Source organism: Meleagris gallopavo, chromosome 10, assembly GCF_905368555.1.
Source record: "Meleagris gallopavo chromosome 10, MGAL_WU_HG_1.1, whole genome shotgun sequence".
Taxonomy (NCBI): Eukaryota; Metazoa; Chordata; class Aves; order Galliformes; family Phasianidae; genus Meleagris; species Meleagris gallopavo.
In genome coordinates this window covers 5,394,206-5,411,012 of record NC_139413.1, presented here as the reverse complement: position 1 = coordinate 5,411,012, position 16,807 = coordinate 5,394,206, and the positions used below count along the sequence as shown (strand labels likewise).

Sequence of the window (16,807 nt, the reverse complement as noted above, 5' to 3'; positions counted from 1 at the left end):
AGGATGGCTGTGTGAAACAGCTGAGTGGGCTGTAATCTGGATTGGTTGCTTTTCTACCATTTCTTGCCATTCGGTTGGGAATTTATTCATTAATCTAGCTTTTAAACGCTGCCTTCCCACCTGTGAATTTTGGCATGCTTGTTGCTTGATGCATAGCTGGAGCCTGACACAGAAGACAAAGACACAGTGCTCACTTATCCACAATTGTCAGGTTTGCAGTTGTTTTCAATTACATGGAAGAAGCAGTGGCATTGTGCTGAGATACAACTGGGCACCAAGTCCAGAAACAACTGGAAACTTAGTCATCAACTGCAGTGAAGAAAACTGGATCCCAGGGAAGGGGAGCCGTGATCACATCCGTAAAAGCTGTATCATCGTGCACAAGGGAGCTAAATTAGCACTATGCATGTTCATTTTTGACATTTCTTATCTTTTGAGCGGATGCAGTTTTATTATTATTAAATGAAGATTAGTATTAAAATGCTAATGTGGAGGCAGATCTAGCGTGCATAGGCAGAGTCTCTGCCACAGAGCTCTCCCACTTGAGCTGGAGGGATCGAAAGTATGGAAAAAAAGCTTCGCAGATAGGGGAGAAAGTGGGACCATGAGAGACAGGATTTAAGAGACTTGTGGTTTATAGTTTAACGTCATTACCAGTAGTGGGAGAATCTACAGTTACAGAACATTGGGTTTTTCTGTGTGTTTTTAAGGCTTTTCGGTTGTATGCTGTTTCTCTATAACTGATGGTTTATGTTCTTATTCTGAAGGACAGAAAATTTATGGCCAGTGAAGCAAAACCAAAGTAGTAGTTGGCACAGAGAAGTAAATCATCTTCTCAGAGAATCATCATCTTCTTCTCAATCACTGCACTCTGAGCAGAGGGAACCTCTACTATTTCATGATGTGCTTTTTTTTTTTTTTTTATTTTGTTGGTAGCAAATATCAACAGAAAGAGAGGAAAATCCACAGACTTTGGAGTTCTTGTTGGTGAGCAGACTTTGGAGACTGTTGGTTACAGTCTCTAAGCAGCATCTCAGTTGGGCAGGTTATAATGCTGTGCTTGTCTTAAGTCTGGACTGGTGCTCCGTTTTCCATGGCTTTGGTACCTCCCGAGGGGAAAAATACGGCCTTCAGTGTTGGTTTGAATGTAGCTTACTCTGTTATACACAGGAACTTGATACGGCATTAGAGATGATGGGTTTATGGCATGAAAGTTTATATGGAAATGTAGGATGGTAACTGTACCATATGTTATCAACAGCGCTGTCAAACACTGGTAGGCTCACAAAAATGAGACGTTAGGAGTCTGGGGATGCTCTGCACCAAACTGAATGCCTGTCTGGGGGGCACATAGGGGGCTGTTTTACAGTTACAACTGGTTTTTAGAGACAGTAAGGTATGGGTGTCCAACCTTCTGCCTTGTCTGGCTCATGCTGAGCGAAGAGCGCTTGTTTTGGGCAGCATATATGTAGGTCACTCCAAAAGTAACGCCTCCTACTTACTTTCGTGGAAACAACAATAGATACAAGGAGCACAATAACACTGAGCAAATTCTCAGCTACAAAACAGTTTTTTGCACATAGCCACCACCACTAGCTCTGCTTTTTTGCCAGTGATGAGCAAGAGCCTGCATGCTGTTTTATGGGAGCTGTTAGGTCATGGCCTGAATCAGCGATGGAGCACCTAATGAAGGGGCATAGCCAGCCCTGAGAGCACAGGTGGAAGCAATTCACCTGTGCAACCAGAAGGTGGACCCTGGGTTCACTCCAAAACTTGTATCCCTGTTGAGCAGCTGAGAGTCTCTTGGGCACGAGGCTGGTGTAAGCCTTGTTGATGCGGAATCAGGAGAGGGTAGACAGGGCTTTTGAACAGGGTTAGAGTGAAAAGAGAAACAGCTGAAATTGTGGAAGTGCTTTATGTGCTCCAAGTAACATTTATGTCTGATTTCATCTTCAGTGGTCACTGATTTCAGGGTGTTTTAACAATAGGCTTCCAACCATGAAACTGAAAGAAACTTAGGCTCTAAAATGCAAGCTCCTGAAGTGATAACTGACCCTCAAAGGTCAAGGCCGTCTTCCTGGGCCACGCTCACCTGCTCAGGCAGCCACCTCCTTTCTTTTGGGCACAATCCTTGCTGTACTGCTCTATGCCTCTTTCCCAAGCAGCGCTTCTTGCTGGGTTTGCTCCAAGATATATGCATTCCAAGTGTGGGTTTCAGTTGGACGTCAAGGTGCTGCTTTTTACTCGGGACTTGCCTTTCTGAGGCCCTGCTTATGCTGGAGGAATTAGTACCCATTTTAGAGCAGCTTGTCAACACCAGCACCGTTAACAGTGTGAACGCTAGTGCAGACAGGCTCAGGTGTCTCTTGCATCAGGAAAACTTCCAGAAAGCAGCTCTGCTCTGTGGGCAGTTGCACCCAGGTGCTGCTGATCACAGTGCCAAGCTCAAGAGCCTCCCTGCCTGCACCAGGCCCATGTGAGTTGCAGATTGCTGTGGGAATGTCCACGGAGGGCTGCTGGCACAGTGTGCTTTGCCTGAGGCTCCCAGACACACCACAGATCTTGTCACATCTTGGCAGCTCTGGGGATGGGGAGAGGGGTTGGGAAGAGAAGGGAGGATTTGGGGGTATGCTGGCTGGTGTTTCCTGCCCTAGGTTGGTCTCTTTTAAATGACGTCAGGGCACCCAGGATACAAGGTGGGTGGGTTAATTTGGATGTTAGGAATCAGAGGTGAGTATCAATAAGCAGAGCCATTAAGAAATCTCTCCTCACTCGTGCGCATCAGGAACATTTTCCTCTTCGGCATGTGTTCTTCAGTTCCCCAGCAGTACAAGCAAATTGGAAAGTTCAGCTGTCATTTGGGGAAGGTCATAGATCACACTAGCAGCCTGAGTAATCCAAGAGGTTTTAAGTATCATAGCATTTAGTTTAAAGTGAAATTTGCTCTGACAGGGGCTGGCAGACCAATAGGAAAAAGAAATATTTGTGCTTGGAGAAGTGCATGTGTAGAGACCGCGAGTATAACTGATGGCTGGAAGTGATTTCAGTCTAAAAAAAACAAATCATTAAGAGAGTGCATAGGGGTAAAATACACAGTTCATATTTTAAAGGGTCTCAAAATGAACCAGCAACTGAGGTTAGCAGTACATAGTAATTAGCTGTGCTGTTCACTGTTTAACTCCGTCAGCTCCAGGCGTGGTGGTAAACTTTGCACAAGCAGACAGTTATGCTGGGTTAGCGAGTGCGGATCCCTCTGCATGCACACGTGTGATGCTGTGAGAAAAAGCTCCTGGAAATAACTTGCAGATTAATGCAGCAGCGTAATTAATTTATCTGAGAAGTCTGTGATGCTGTGTGATGCACGTCCATTGTATACAAGTGCAGGGATTGCACACGCTGCTGTTGGACACCCAGCTGAACCACGCGCCGAGCACAGTTTCCATGTAGATGCTGTATAAATAATGCCAACACCACATTTTTTTGCCTAGGAGCAAGTCTGGAAGTTGATTGCTGGTATAAATCTGCGAGCACATGGCACAAATCACCATCTCAGGCCAACCATTAGCCAACAAGCGTTTATAGCTGAAAGCTACCATCTTTCCTGGCTGTGCCCTTCTGCTGTTCTTGGCAGGAGTGGCAAGCATTCAGCAGGACTTGGTTTTCCAACCCTGTGTCCAGCTCCGTGGGTTGTGCTCACAGAGGCACTGCTCTCGGCCTGCCAGCCTCGTGCCAAAGCCAGGCTTCAGTCCAGAGCCACGCGTTTGCAGTTTTGTTGCCCGGGCTCGATAGCCTTTCCTTCATCAGTGAGGACAAGTTTTTGGCTATGTTTGTCAGCCCAAACAATCAAATAGGTGAAGCTGGTATGTTTCAAGAGCACTAAGATGTAAAAACGAAGCCAACTTTTTTTTGAAGCACAGACAAGCATTCATTTACTGATGAGAAATATTTAGAGAGAGTAGTGATTTGATCAAGGTGTCTTAATGTGATTTTCTATTCTTTCTTTTTTAATTTTTTTTAACTGTCCAAAGCAGTTATCAGCTGATCCATCTCTTCCAGTTTTCTTCAGGACACCAACATATGTCTAAACCATTTGGAAATAACTGATACTTAAAGTTTAAACTCTGGGGATCTTTACCTAATTACTTACACGTTTATAAAGGAAAAAAAATATATATATAAAACAATGATTTGCTGAGAATGTAATTGAAACCATATTTTCCTTGCTCTCTTTATCAATGTAAGTATATTTAAAAGTTTTTTGAGGATGGCTGAGCTGGAAAAATAGTTGGGATAGCTCTGGCTGCAGGGGTAGAGACCCACTGCCACCCCGTGGCTCGGCGATGTTCCTGCATCGCACCCGTATTTGTAGCAAATAATGGAGTAACAGAGGAGCATCCGTGCTCTGACCGAGGGTCTGTGATTGCAGATGTTGGAGCGCAGTGTTTGGTGTGCCTGGAGACAAGAGTTGGATACCAAGAAAGTAATGAGGTTTCTTGTAATCCCTTCTTCCAGGAGTCTTCTACGGCTTCGGGTTTGCTAAGGAGGAAGCGGTTGTGTGCCCGGTACAAAGAGGGAGCTGGAGAAGGCATCCCAGATGTTAGCAGCTTGTTTCAGAATGGGCTGAAAGAAGAGTAATTGGTCTTTGTAGGAAGGAATGGGAGGACAGAGGAGGGTGCAGAACCACAGCCATGAATGCACACTGCTTTGTGCTGCCAGCACTGCTGCTCTGCTTCCCTTTGCTCTGCAGAAGGGACCGCTCAGATGTGGGGTCAGACCGATGGCTCCATGTACAAGTTCTGAGACAGAGGCTCTGCCAATTCAAATACAGACAGGCAGGCGTGGAAATAGCAATGTGCTTTCAGGGCACTGTGTTCCTCCAGAAACATTTAGGTGAAACAAAACGGTTTTCTCTGCATTTGGCTTCTTGGTTGTTTCCTCCCTCTCAGAGGACAAGTCTCAGCCTCAGGCCTTCCACCCTCACATGATGATCAGAGTGTCCCATATGGGAATGGGTTTCCTGAGAAACCAGGCACGTGGGATCCTTTCCTAGGCCCTCCCAGAGGCACCGTGAGGAAAATAACACTGGCAAGGACAAAGTGCTTGGACAGGATCCCCCAGCGCTACAGCTGAGCCCTTTCAGCCCAACCAGTTGGGCAGTGCCAGCTTTTTGGTGAGTCAGGGCTTGGGGCCCACCCATTGTACATCTTCTGGATGGGTCATTCTTTCCCAGGCCTTGGCTGTTGCATAACCCATGTTCCATATGTATAATTGGCAGTAATGAGGTTCAGCTTTTCCCCACTCCAAAAGCACTTTGGTTCTTTGTGTTTTGACAGTCTTCTGAAGGGAAGTTCAACTTCTTTTAATGCATCTTTAGTCAGACAATAAATTAGAGTCCTTTTCCATTTGTCCTGCTGAAGTGGAAGTTTAAAAGTGACACAGCTAAGAATAGGCATTAATCCAGTGTCTTAAGCAATGTTCATTTTCTCTCTACCTCCTGCATGAGAGTTATTGTTGAGCCTGAAATATGTGCCACTTTTCCCTACACAGTTCTCGTGCTGTGGGATTTCTAGGTGTAAAAGATGCTCTTCTGTTCATGACAAATGGCTCATTGTGTCTCATTAGAATACAGCCACTCAAGTATTTGATGAATTCTTTCTGCCATTTGGCTGTCGGTCTCATAACCCACCAGAAACATTGTCCTTTGCTGAACTGTGTTGCTATGCCATATATTGTCACTTTCTCATTTCTGACTGGTCTGTGCCCTAGGGCTTCAGAAATGCACTGTTTCTGGAAGAAAATTGGATTATTCAGATCTGCTGTGTAGGGACAGGGCTACCAGTGGGCTTTGCAAGATGTGTACTTCAAGTGTCCCCAGAAATAACACATCAACTTCAGCGTACAGGTGGAGAAACCAAGTCACGGAAGCAAAGCTTTACTGGTAAATCCATAAAAGAAGAGTTCTGTTTCTTTAGGGGCTTTCTTCTGAGCTGAAAGTCAAAAGCGGCTCACGAGAAGCTGTTTAATTCCACAATGCACATTTGCCGTTGCCTCGCTTTCAGAAAACAAGAAGGAATTCATGCAGGGTTTTATTATTATTATTATTTTTTTCCTAGGCCTCCTTTTCCGGGAAAAGAGTTGTTGATTTCTCTGCAGCTTTTCTGTTTTACCAGCAGTGAGGATGGAGCAGTGCTGGCTAGGATGAGGAAGACGCTAAGCTGCCTCTAAGTTGGGAGAGTTGGAGCACCCAGCAGCAGTGCACCTTCCCCCTCACACAACAAGGCTGAAGTTTCTTATAGTTTCTCTCCCTTCTTTTTACAGCGTCGGTGTTGATGGCTTTGGTCAGTCCCCAGGAGTTCCCGGCCGCCCAGCGACTGCGTATGGTTACCGCCCTGACGAGCCTTACTACTACGGCTATGGAGCACGATAAAGCACCGGGCTGCTGCTCCCTGCCCGAGGGACCAGCGAGTGCATGGCAGGTGGTAGATCTGTCCCTTGGTAGTGCATGGTTGTACCACAACGGGTCCGTCGTTATGTATCCTTTGGCGTGTGTAGCTCCAGATAAACCCAGCCTTTCTGGGTCTGCTGTCATAGTGACTGTGTTACTCTTCAGTTGCTCTTTAATACTGTTTTTGTACAAGATTTGCTCTGTGACTTGAAAGCAAGTATTGAAAAGCTGCTGGACTGGAAAGCGTCACGTTATGTATATTAAGCTACTAATTTAATTTCTATTAAATACAAAAACCTGTGTGGTCAGTGTCGGATGTGGTGAATGCGTTTCTAACCCACGTTTTGTTTGTTTTCCAAAGTGTTTAAGAGGAATGCTTCATGTGAAGTATTTAACGTGGACTGTTTCCCTCTAATGCTTGAGCAACACGAACACTCTTCAGCCCCAGCATCTCCTGGCACTGCCTTGACACATAGTTACTGCAGTCTGGTCTTTGGCCTGATGACTTTAATAATGGAAAGATGGCACAGATTCACTCCCTTTGGGTTTCAGGCATTTACAGTTTAGTTGAAAACTTAACATTAGAAACCACAGCACACAAAAAAATACCTTTACTGTGAGTGTTGAAACACTCCTGTAGGTTGAGAGAAAACAACCCTAACATCCTGAGGTCTAGCAAGGCAAAAAAGCACTGTAGCTCAGTTCAGAATGCAGGTGCAGTCTTTCCCAGCTTCTCTATCCTTAAGTACGATTATATCCCGGCCTCCTTGTTCACATGCATTTAAGCCAGATCTAAGCACAGAGCATGGACTGAGCAGCAGACAATCCAAGACAAGTTAGACATACACAAGCAATGCTGTGATGAAACTGAGCCATGTTTGGAACACGCTGTGTGAAAGCAGAATTTAGGCTAAAATCTTGTACCCTCACCCGTAACAGTTAGATGAAAGCATACAGACAATGCTCTCTGCACGCCACTATCTTGAAAGCAGTTCAGATCCCTTTTAAAGCTCATCAGTTTTAAATGGCTGTGAGTTACAGAATTGTGCCCATCTTCTTTTCCACACACCCGGCTCAAACAGCAAACACTACCTCACTGGCACTACCAGAACAGAAGCCAGTAATCCCTTACGAGTGGTGTATATGCTAGGAAGGTGGTTGTTCATTAAGTTTGTGTTTACTTTATATCTTTAATATGTTTGAAATCAGGATTGTTCTTAAGCCTTGCTTTTGACAGATGTGCGGGTACCTTCATATGCACTGCTGCTCACCAGGTTTCATTCTGTGTGACTGGAAATTATTCTAAAATTAGCCCTGGTGTTTCTTACAAGTTTTCAGCCTCCACCCTGCGCTGGCTCCACTTACTGGAGGTAAGTGGAAGAGCAGCCTTGCCAAGATTAACTACTATTTTTAAAATCATTTTCTACACAATTGTTAACTAATTCACGTGCAATTTCTTAGAAGAATTAAGTTCTTTCTAGAAACACTGCAGAAAATGTGAATTAAACTGATGCGTGATACTTTTCATTGGCCTGAACCTACGCTCCATCTGCCTGGCAGTTGTGCCATGTTTAGTGGGACCCTTTCAGGTATTTTATAGCTAGAGCTGTGAGAGGAATCACCCAAACTGCAGTCAGACACAAGGTTTCTTTTTTAGGGACTGGTACCCACACATCAGGATTTTCCAGGAAATCAGCATTAAGTTACTTAAAGCAGTTGCCCTCCTCACAGAATGTGCTTTGAGTGGAGGGGGAGGAAAAAAGCGAGTCCTTAGAGCATATTCAAACTATCAATGAAACTGAAGGAGCCTTTAATTGGAAGCTTCAAGGTTAACGAGGAACTGCAGTTGAGCCTCAACAAATGGGTGGGTGTCTGTAATTGTAATACAGCTGTGACCACGCTGAGAATAAACGGCAGTGGAAAAATCTCTGGCTGCATTTTTAGTATTCAATGTTAGGAGTTTATGAGAAAAGAATAAAAGATCAAGTACTTGTAGCTTTGCCTGGCAGCAGCTAAGAGAAGAACATTATTTATCTGCAAGCAAAGCTTGGTAAAAATTACTCAGCACTTGGTAGCCTGAGGACAGAGCCTGCTAGCCAAGATGAAAACCAGCTGTGCCACTATATTCTCTATGGCGGGAGAGAGCCTCATTTTCTCTTTAATTACAGTTCCTGAGCCAGAAAGGGGAACAAAGATATGAGCACATACATTTTTCAATCCACATCACATTTCCTGTGGGTGTCAGAGGGAGACCCTACGCTCGTCTGACCTGTAGGGTAACTTTTTAATTATCTGCATTTAGGGATTCAGTCCCTGAGTAGCGTATCCTGCATAAAATGGGGCAAGGAGGGATGTGTTTTCTTCCAGCAACTTCTACTACTTCTGCACTGCTTACCTTTTCCTCATTTCTCTTCCTGACTTTGATTTGCTCCCCTTTGCTTCCCTCTACAGCAGGGATCTCTGTCACTGGGATATCCTCCTTCACTCTCTGCTGCGAATTAATTGATGAGCTTGGCTGTGCAGGTGTTTTAGATGTAACCAGGCTGTAAAGTTAACAACACAGTGAAATAAGCATAGGCCGAGAAGTTTGTATGTCTGGTAGCTGTTACTTAGGCTTTCTACAGTTGTACAATGTACTTTCAGAGATATTTTACTTAATGCAGCACCATAAGATCTGTATTAAACTAAGGAGGTTACCGGGCAACACGGGGTGGAGAAAGGCAGAAGCAAACAGATATCCTCAGCCCAAAGGGAAGAACCTGATTCAGAGTCTTTTAAAGTGGTGCGTACATACAGTGCTGTCTGCCTACAGTTCAACGTGTATTTCATTCTGAAATGAGACTGCCGTGATTCTGCTGAATTTAAACTACCTTGGATTAAATTAGAGAGGAACGAGATGTATCTTCTCCTGGAACAAGCAAGACAAGCTCATTTTAGATATGACAGATTTCAAGGCCCTCTGGCAGGTTTCTTAATGGAATTCCTGTAAATTGGTAAATTAAACCCTGCTCTGAACATAGCTCCAACTTTGTTAGGACAAATAAAAGGTAATGAAGCTGACTTACTCCAGTGCGACAGCCCTTGGAGCTGCTGGAGGTGGCTCCTTTCTTCTGAATGAGAGTCAGGAGAGCACCAGCCTAGTTCTGTCTGCTTTCTGTCTCTGCCTGCAGTCGTTTGGGTCTCACAGCGTCTCAGACACACGTGCAGAGGGGACAGCTAAATCCTTGCTTTGGTTCTTGAATAACTCTGCCCCCCCTGCGCTCGGTGAGGCTATCGGCCATCGCACCGTGCTTCTGGGTGTGCCTGCGGGCAGTGACTGGAACGGGTGGGAGCGTGTATCGCTAATTGGTGGAGCCCAGTTACAGAGCGAGCCGAGGCTCAGCGCGGCTCGGACCACCTTCGAGCACGGTGCCGCTGCTCTAATCCCCGTCTAGACGGGCTGTGGGTGCGGGCCGTGCTGCCGGCCCTCCTCGCTCTGAACGCTCCCTTCAGAGCGGCGGCGCAAACCGCATCCTAACGCCTCGGAGCTGCAGTAACACCGCCGATACGAGAGCAGCGTGTGAAAAAGCCCGGACCTCCCGCCGCGCTGTGCTCGCTGCTTCGCCGCTCCTCCTGCCGCCCGGAGCCCCTTTACTCCGCGCCGACGGCAGCAATTAGTTTTAATGGCGTTCCTTGTGTCCCGTGGCGGTGCCGGCACAGCGCCTGCGGGCGGAGCTGCCGTTCGGCCCCAACGGGGGTGCGCTGCCGACCCCCCTGTCCCCAGGGTCGCGGCTCCGAGGAAGGCGTCCTTCTGGCAAAGCGGAGGAGGAGCCTGCTCGCCCACAACCCAAATGGCCGCCCTGCCCTCGCTCAAGATGGCGGCCGCCCACTCATTGGGTCCTCTGAGCCGGCAGGGGGCGCGCGCGGCGCGCGGCGGCGCTCTTCCCGCCCTCCTCGCCTCGCGCCGCTGCCGGAAGCGGAGTCGACGGCCGCGCCGTGCGGGAGGGAGCGAGCGGCCGGCGGGGCAGGGGAGGCGGCTCCCTCGGGCCGGCCGGGAGCAGGTGCGGCGGGGCCGGGCTGCGGGACAGGGTCGGCACCTCGCGGCGGGCCCGGAGCCGCCGCCGCCTTGGGTGCAGGGGGTGCGGGCCCGGCGCTGCTGCCCGCGCGCGGTCGCGTCCGGACTGCGGGGCGTTCGCGTTCCGGGTGCCGCCGCCCCGCGCTGGGCTGAGCGGCAGCCCGGTCGTGCGCACCGTACTGCCCGTGTTCGCGGGGCTGTCTTTGCGCGGTGCGGTTGTGTGGCTGGGAGCTCGTGTCAGCCTCAGAAGCGCTCCCCGTCGGTGTCAGGAGCACCAGCTTCGTGCTGCCGCAGCTCCGGCCGCCGCCGTGGATAAACAAACGGCCGCAGCTGTGCCGGGAGGAGCGGGGTTACGGGCTGAGCGAACAACCCCGCAGCCGGGCGCTGTTCCGTGCTCTCGGCGCTGTGTGAGCCCTGCCTGGGCCGGGCAGGTCACACGGAAGGCCTTCCCGCACGTCCAGACTGTGCTCTTTCCAACCTCTGTGATTCTGTGGCCATGCACTCGCTTGGTGCCGTGCTGCACGTTGAGCCCTGTTACATCAGTTAGAAGCTGAATTCCGTTCAGGTTCCCATAGCAAATGTGTCCCTGCGGTTCCTTCCTCCCAGCACGGAGCCCGGTGGGAGCTGTGCCGGCTGCAGAGCTGTGGCTGGCAGGTGAGATGGGGAGGTGAGACGTGAGCAGGCTGGCAGGTGAGACGTGGAGGTGCAGTCTCCTCCATAGAGAGCACTCTTGAAAGAGTCCCATTTTGCTTCTTGCTAGTGCTCCTACTGCCTAGCGGGCTGTGCAGTTGGGATAGTTTATATTTAATACAGATATTAGATCGTAACGCATTGAGTCTAGGACGCTCTTTTTGTTGGTGGTGTAGATAACCAACTGATAGGATGAGGTTCTTCATGGCTGTCTCGTGCTTTGCAGAAAATGCTCTGAAATTGAACAGGATAGTGCCTGCCTCAACTCAATCTGCCTGAAAAACTCTTCCTCCGCCCAAAGGCCCGTTTGTCACCAAGAGGGAACCTCGCCAGCAGCCCAACTCGGCGAGTGATGGGCTCGGAGAACAGTGCTTTAAAGAGCTACACGCTGGAGGAGCCGCCGTTCGTGCTGCCAACTGGACACACCATTTATCCAGCTGTGCTGCAAGATGGCAGACTTGCTTCTGTCTTTGTGTACAAGCAGGAGAACGAGGACATGGTTAATAAAGCTGCTAAGGTACTGTAGTGGGCGTGCTGGGAAAGACTTGTCAGAGCTGTGCCTCCTTCTTCTTGGAGAGGTGGGAAGTGGTTAATGAGGGCCAAAGCCTTGGGGGTGAGGGAAGGAATTATCAGGGTTATCCCTGGCCATGTGGTAGGGAAGAAGGGGGTCAGCAGCCGCAAAGCTCTTTCTGCACTGCGCGGTGCTGACGAGCGGTGTTCAGATAACAACACCTGCAGGCATTCTCAGAGTGCTGATCGCTTCCTGCAAATCCAAAAATCAGAGAGTCTTTCTTAGTCAGACTCCAAGTATTGTATTTATTCTTCTGTGTAAGGGTCCAGGTGTGCTATCAAGCACTTTGCAATGAGCCAGTGTGCTGAGTGCTCGGTGAGCAGTAGGGTTGGCTGTCTAGATTCACGTAGGAAATGTGGCTAAGCTCTGCAGCCAACAGATGACTGGATGAGATGTAATAGATGTTTTTGTTTCTGGAAGCACCTGAAAACCTTGCGCCATCCATGCCTTCTGCGCTTCCTCTCTTGCACTGTGGAAGCTAATGGGATCCATCTGGTTACTGAACGTGTGAAGCCTTTGGAGACGGTCCTGGAGACACTTTCTTCTGCAGAGATCTGCGCAGGGATCTACGACGTGCTGCTGGCACTCACTTTCCTCCATGACAGGGTAGGTACCAGCAGCACCAGGCTTTGGTGGGAGCGAGGAGAAGTGTGGCAGGGGAGTGCTGTAGCTGGGCTTGCCAGGACGACTCTCATTCCTAACTCCTTGCAAACACACTCACCCGCTGTAGTAGAAATGTTAAGTCACAGCCTGAAGCAGTGATTGAGCACCTGGTAGGAAGGCAGGGCCAACCCAGGGGAGCTCAGGTGTGTGCAATGAACCTGAGTGACCAGAAGATCTGGAGCCAGGATCCACCCCTTCCCAGATCTCATTTAAGGGTTGGTGGGGGGCAGGGGTATCTCACTGGAGATCCTTGCCTAACTGAGGCCTTCCAAAGGTAAGCAGATTCTTTTCTTTGTTTCTGCATCCATGGCTGCTGCACTTGAGCTCTTCCTCACTTGCTGTAGCCTGGGACACTGTTACCCTGCTGTCACTGTTGTGTTTTCCCTCACATTATAGCATTACACCTGAATTTCACAGTTCTTTTAGGCTGCTAAAATTGTTGACTGCTTTTTAGAAGAAAGGGTAATTGAAAATAAGATGGCTTTAGGAAGTAAGGTTTGTAAATGGCGAGCTGCTTGCAGTGCTTCACACGTATGGAGGGGGATTGCTCAGCCGTTGTATTTATTTACAGCTGTTGTCACGTGTCAGAGGTTGGTGTCACTGCTCCCTGATCTGGTACGGTGTGTGTCCAGGACTGAATGTAAATTCCAGCTCAGACTGGAGCTTTTGAGCTTCTTCATAGCTGGAGGTTTTCTTTGGATTTACAGTTGCACTGTAGGGCTGTCACAGTTGGAGCTTTGTGTGCTCTAAAAACCCAGCACTTCAGTGTGATATTTGCTGGTCACCTACGAAATCCCAAAGTGCATGTAGAATTGTGTGCTTTTTGGTAGCTTTTCTTTGGTTCCTCATTAACTCTGATTAAGATTTTGCATCTTTTGTCATTCTTCGTTATGTTTTAGGGAAACCTCACTCATAACAATGTCTGTTTATCGTCTGTGTTTGTAAGCGAGGACGGGCACTGGAAACTGGGAGGAATGGAAACAGTCTGTAACTTTAATGAAGCCACCCCAGAGGTAAGAGTCGAGCAGAGCACACCTCTCCAGTGCCTGAGAGGGGTCTTCTGGCCTGCCAGCACTGGGAAGGCTCACATCCAGCTCCCAGCTGAATTGTTGCTCTAGGAGCACTACAGCTATTTGTGTCATCTAGATAAACTGAGACTAATTCCCACTAGCCCAAAATCAGCTACTTTTCTAAGGGAGACAGCTGGCTGGAGAGTAGGTGAGGACTGGAGAGAGGGAGAACTCTTGTTCCTTTGGGCTGACAAAAAAAAAAAAAAAAGCATGGAGCAGGAAGATCCAAGCTGAAATAAATCAATAAGAAGAATAATTGAAATGACTTCAGCTTTTGCTGTTGGCATCTTTATTGCTTTTACTGGTCTTGGCAGAAAGATTCTTGGTTTGACTTCTGCTGCATGCTGCGCAGTCATTGCTGCAGCCTGGCGCTGTGCAGTTGTGCATGTTGCCTTTTCTCCCAGAGTGTCCATGAATCCTTCACAAACTGTGCAATGTCCCTCATGTATCACCTTTCAGAAGGGATCAGACAGACAGCCGGTGTGTGTGGTGGTGCACAGCAATGCAAAGAGCCCAGCAGTGAAATCTGACTGGTAAAGGTCATGAAATCCAACCCCTGCCCAGATGGATCGTGGATGATGGTATCTAAGACATAAAGGGATCAGTTGGCTGTGGTGCCTTGAAGTTGCTTTCTGTCAGCTTGGTGCTTCACACCTGGTGCATTTTTAGCATTTCCTGTCTGTGCAGAGCACAGCACAGCCTGCCCTGGCTGCCAGCTGAAGGAGCAAGGGCACACGTTAGTCCTAGCCTGTGGGGAGAGCTCACTCCTGCTGCTTGGCCCAGATGGGTCCTGGAGGCAGCTCACGTCTCCCCTCTTCCCTTTCCAGTTCCTCTGTCATGTCAAATCAGTGCGAGACCAGTCGTGCATCCCATGTGAGGAGATGGTGAGTGGCCTGCCTTCATGGAGGAACTTGTTGCTGAGGCAAATGACAGTACCGTATTCAGAAAACATAGCTTTCATTCAGACACTTTGTTTCCTTATGCCTGAATGGGAGGAGGTGGCTGCTGGATAATATCTGAGGTTTATTTTCCTATCCCTGCTTATGCTGAAAGTTGTTGACTTATAATTGCAGCATGCATTCAGGGGGGAATTGTTACACCGTGATGCCATTCCTCCTTTGAGTTTTAAATTCCTTGGTGGAGGTTTTTTTTGCAAAATGCTCTGCTTATTGGGTACCTGGTGGAGCTTTGGAGCTATAAAAAGAATTGGAGAGCTTTTGTTGGGGGGAACGGAGGTTTCTGGTGAGTGTTTTGTGAACTCCTGCTTTGCTGATCTTGGTTTTTGGTTTTGTCTTTTGTTTTCAGTCTGTAGATTTCAAAATTCTGCCCAGCAGCTGTGGGCATGCAAGGGATGCCTACGCCTTTGGAGCCATGGTTGAAAATCTCCTGACAGCCCTAAATGATCAGGGTGAGCAATGACGTGTTTATTTGCAACATATGGACCTGTACAGTTTATCCCTTGTGTGTGTATCGACTGATGCAACTCGTGCTGCAGGTTTAGTGGCCGTCACTGATCTTGGTGTTTGCTAGGTTAAAATCCAAACCTCAGCATCTCCTTTATTCCCATTTTCCCTTGTTTGAATGTGGTCAGACAACATAAGTGCTTCCAAATCTGTTCTATAGCAGTCAGAGATTTGCACAGCTCTGCTCCCACCAGAAACTTCACTGAGTGTTTAGGAACATGAATACATGGCACATGGGTGCTGTGTTCCTCAGCTGAGCAGGGGCAGGAAGCTTCTCGGAGGACAGTAACACTCCTTGGTGCCCTGATAGACCAGCAGCATAGGGAGAAAGATGGAGATGCTATTCTCTCTTCCTTTGGGAGCAAATATGAGTCATTTTGCTATCAAACAGATTCTAAAAGTAAGTTTTCAGGAGAGGTGGAAGAGTCCTGAGCATAGCTTATCGTGTGGTGAGAGAGAAATCTAATTGTAGGTGCTCTGGCTTTCAGTTTCAGCAGATATTCTCTCCAGCTTTCAGCAAACCCTGCACTGTACGCTGCTGAATCCAGATCCAAAGTGTCGTCCTCCACTGTCCAGCTTACTGTCTCATGAATTCTTCAGGTAAGGAAAGAAAAATCTTGCCTCTTGGTACTGCTTGTTCCTATGTTCCAAGTTGCAAGTTCAGTTAGTGAAGGCGTGTTACTTAGCTGATGGGACTTGATCCCTACCTCTTACAGGGCTCTTTGTTGAAGAGTGTTCTTAAATTAAGAAAGCATTATCACCTTCCAGCTGAGGTGCTGAGTTAGCACTGGTGACAGTAGTGACAATCTACTTTTTTGTTGTTGTTGTTTGTTTGTTTTTTTTGCTTAGGAATGATTTTCTGGAAGTTGTGAACTTTCTGAAGACCTTAACACTAAAATCTGAGGAGGAGAAAACTGAATTTTTCAAGTAGGTGAAGGAACTGCAATCTGGAAGCTTATTTCAGAAATGCTTCTGTCATACGGGCATCAGGCAGAGCTGGGAAGACTAGTTGCCAGGGAAGTGGTTCCTCGGGTGTCAGACTTTGATTGCTTTGGCAGAATATTGTTTGCTCTGTAATGTTGTTTGAATTTCCTTCACTCCCTTTAGCAGCACTACCCCATCTCCCACTGCGCAGTGGCAATCATTTGGAAATGCATTCATCTGCTGTAGTGCCATTAGGGGAGGGAGCGTGGTGTAATGATCTTGTCTGCTCAAGGTGGTGATCAGCCTGTCCTCTGGCTCCTTGCTGAGCTGCTCCAGGGTCCTGCTGCTTTACACAAAGGCTATCTGCCCAGTTTTACAGTCTAACATCTCAGAAAACTTGTTTCAATGTAGTGGAAGAAAAGAATTTTTCTCTCAACTAATTATTAGAAGTAGCTTTAGTTTGAGTGTGACTTTGTTTAAAAAGTGAAATGTAGCACCGGACACGTTGAAGGCTGAAGCTTTCTTTCATTTAGGCAGATCTTGGTAAAATGATAATGAGAATTTTGGATAAGACTTATTGAGTGAATTAATTTTATGGTCCCAGCCTTGTGTGGGCAAAGCTGTTGTCTGTAATGGAGGTCCAGGCTGCTGAAATGCAGTGTCTGCAGGAAATCCTATTGTCATATTCTCCAGATTTCTTTTCTCTAAGAGAAGCTTCCACTTAGTCATGGCATTACCTGGCCTGAGAAGGGGAGAAGCTGAATTTTTCTTTCATGCTCTGCTGGCTGCCTCTAAAATGCATTAGCTGGATGTGATTTCAATATGGGATTTCCTTTTTTACAAGGGAAACTTTCCTTATGTAGAAGCTAAGGCAGGCCCCAAAAAGAGGGGAAGGCAGTACAATGAGAAATGGTCGTAAATGCACGA

General features: G+C 47.7%; 2 protein-coding genes and 1 long non-coding RNA gene across 6 annotated transcripts in view; 2 read left to right on the top strand and 1 right to left on the bottom strand.

Annotated features, from left to right (window-relative positions):
- Nucleotides 1-6,753, top strand: part of KIFAP3 (kinesin associated protein 3) — a 64,213-nt gene extending 57,460 nt beyond the window's left edge. For both annotated transcript variants that reach the window (XM_085231953.1, XM_085231954.1), the window contains one exon: nt 6,319-6,753. In XM_085231953.1, the coding sequence (XP_085088079.1) occupies nt 6,319-6,427 (109 nt within the window). In that variant the 3' untranslated portion in view covers nt 6,428-6,753. The remainder of the gene's footprint in view (nt 1-6,318) is intronic.
- Nucleotides 1-10,336, bottom strand: part of LOC116216976 (uncharacterized) — a 36,191-nt gene extending 25,855 nt beyond the window's left edge. Inside the window, exons 1-2 of one of the 2 annotated variants that reach the window (XR_004160768.2) lie at nt 9,511-10,336; nt 8,841-8,988 (exon numbers count right to left, since the gene is read on the bottom strand). This is a non-coding gene — a long non-coding RNA (uncharacterized LOC116216976). The remainder of the gene's footprint in view (nt 1-8,840; nt 8,989-9,510) is intronic. The other variant, XR_014885309.1, reaches the window with a different exon arrangement.
- The window catches only part of SCYL3 (SCY1 like pseudokinase 3), a 13,506-nt gene continuing 7,028 nt past the window's right edge, over nt 10,330-16,807 (top strand). The window contains exons 1-8 of one of the 2 annotated variants that reach the window (XM_085231955.1): nt 10,330-10,485; nt 11,416-11,706; nt 12,181-12,366; nt 13,323-13,436; nt 14,321-14,377; nt 14,799-14,901; nt 15,445-15,556; nt 15,806-15,883. In XM_085231955.1, coding sequence (XP_085088081.1) covers nt 11,542-11,706; nt 12,181-12,366; nt 13,323-13,436; nt 14,321-14,377; nt 14,799-14,901; nt 15,445-15,556; nt 15,806-15,883 — 815 coding nt within the window. In that variant the 5' untranslated portion in view covers nt 10,330-10,485; nt 11,416-11,541. The remainder of the gene's footprint in view (nt 10,486-11,415; nt 11,707-12,180; nt 12,367-13,322; nt 13,437-14,320; nt 14,378-14,798; nt 14,902-15,444; nt 15,557-15,805; nt 15,884-16,807) is intronic. The other variant, XM_085231956.1, reaches the window with a different exon arrangement.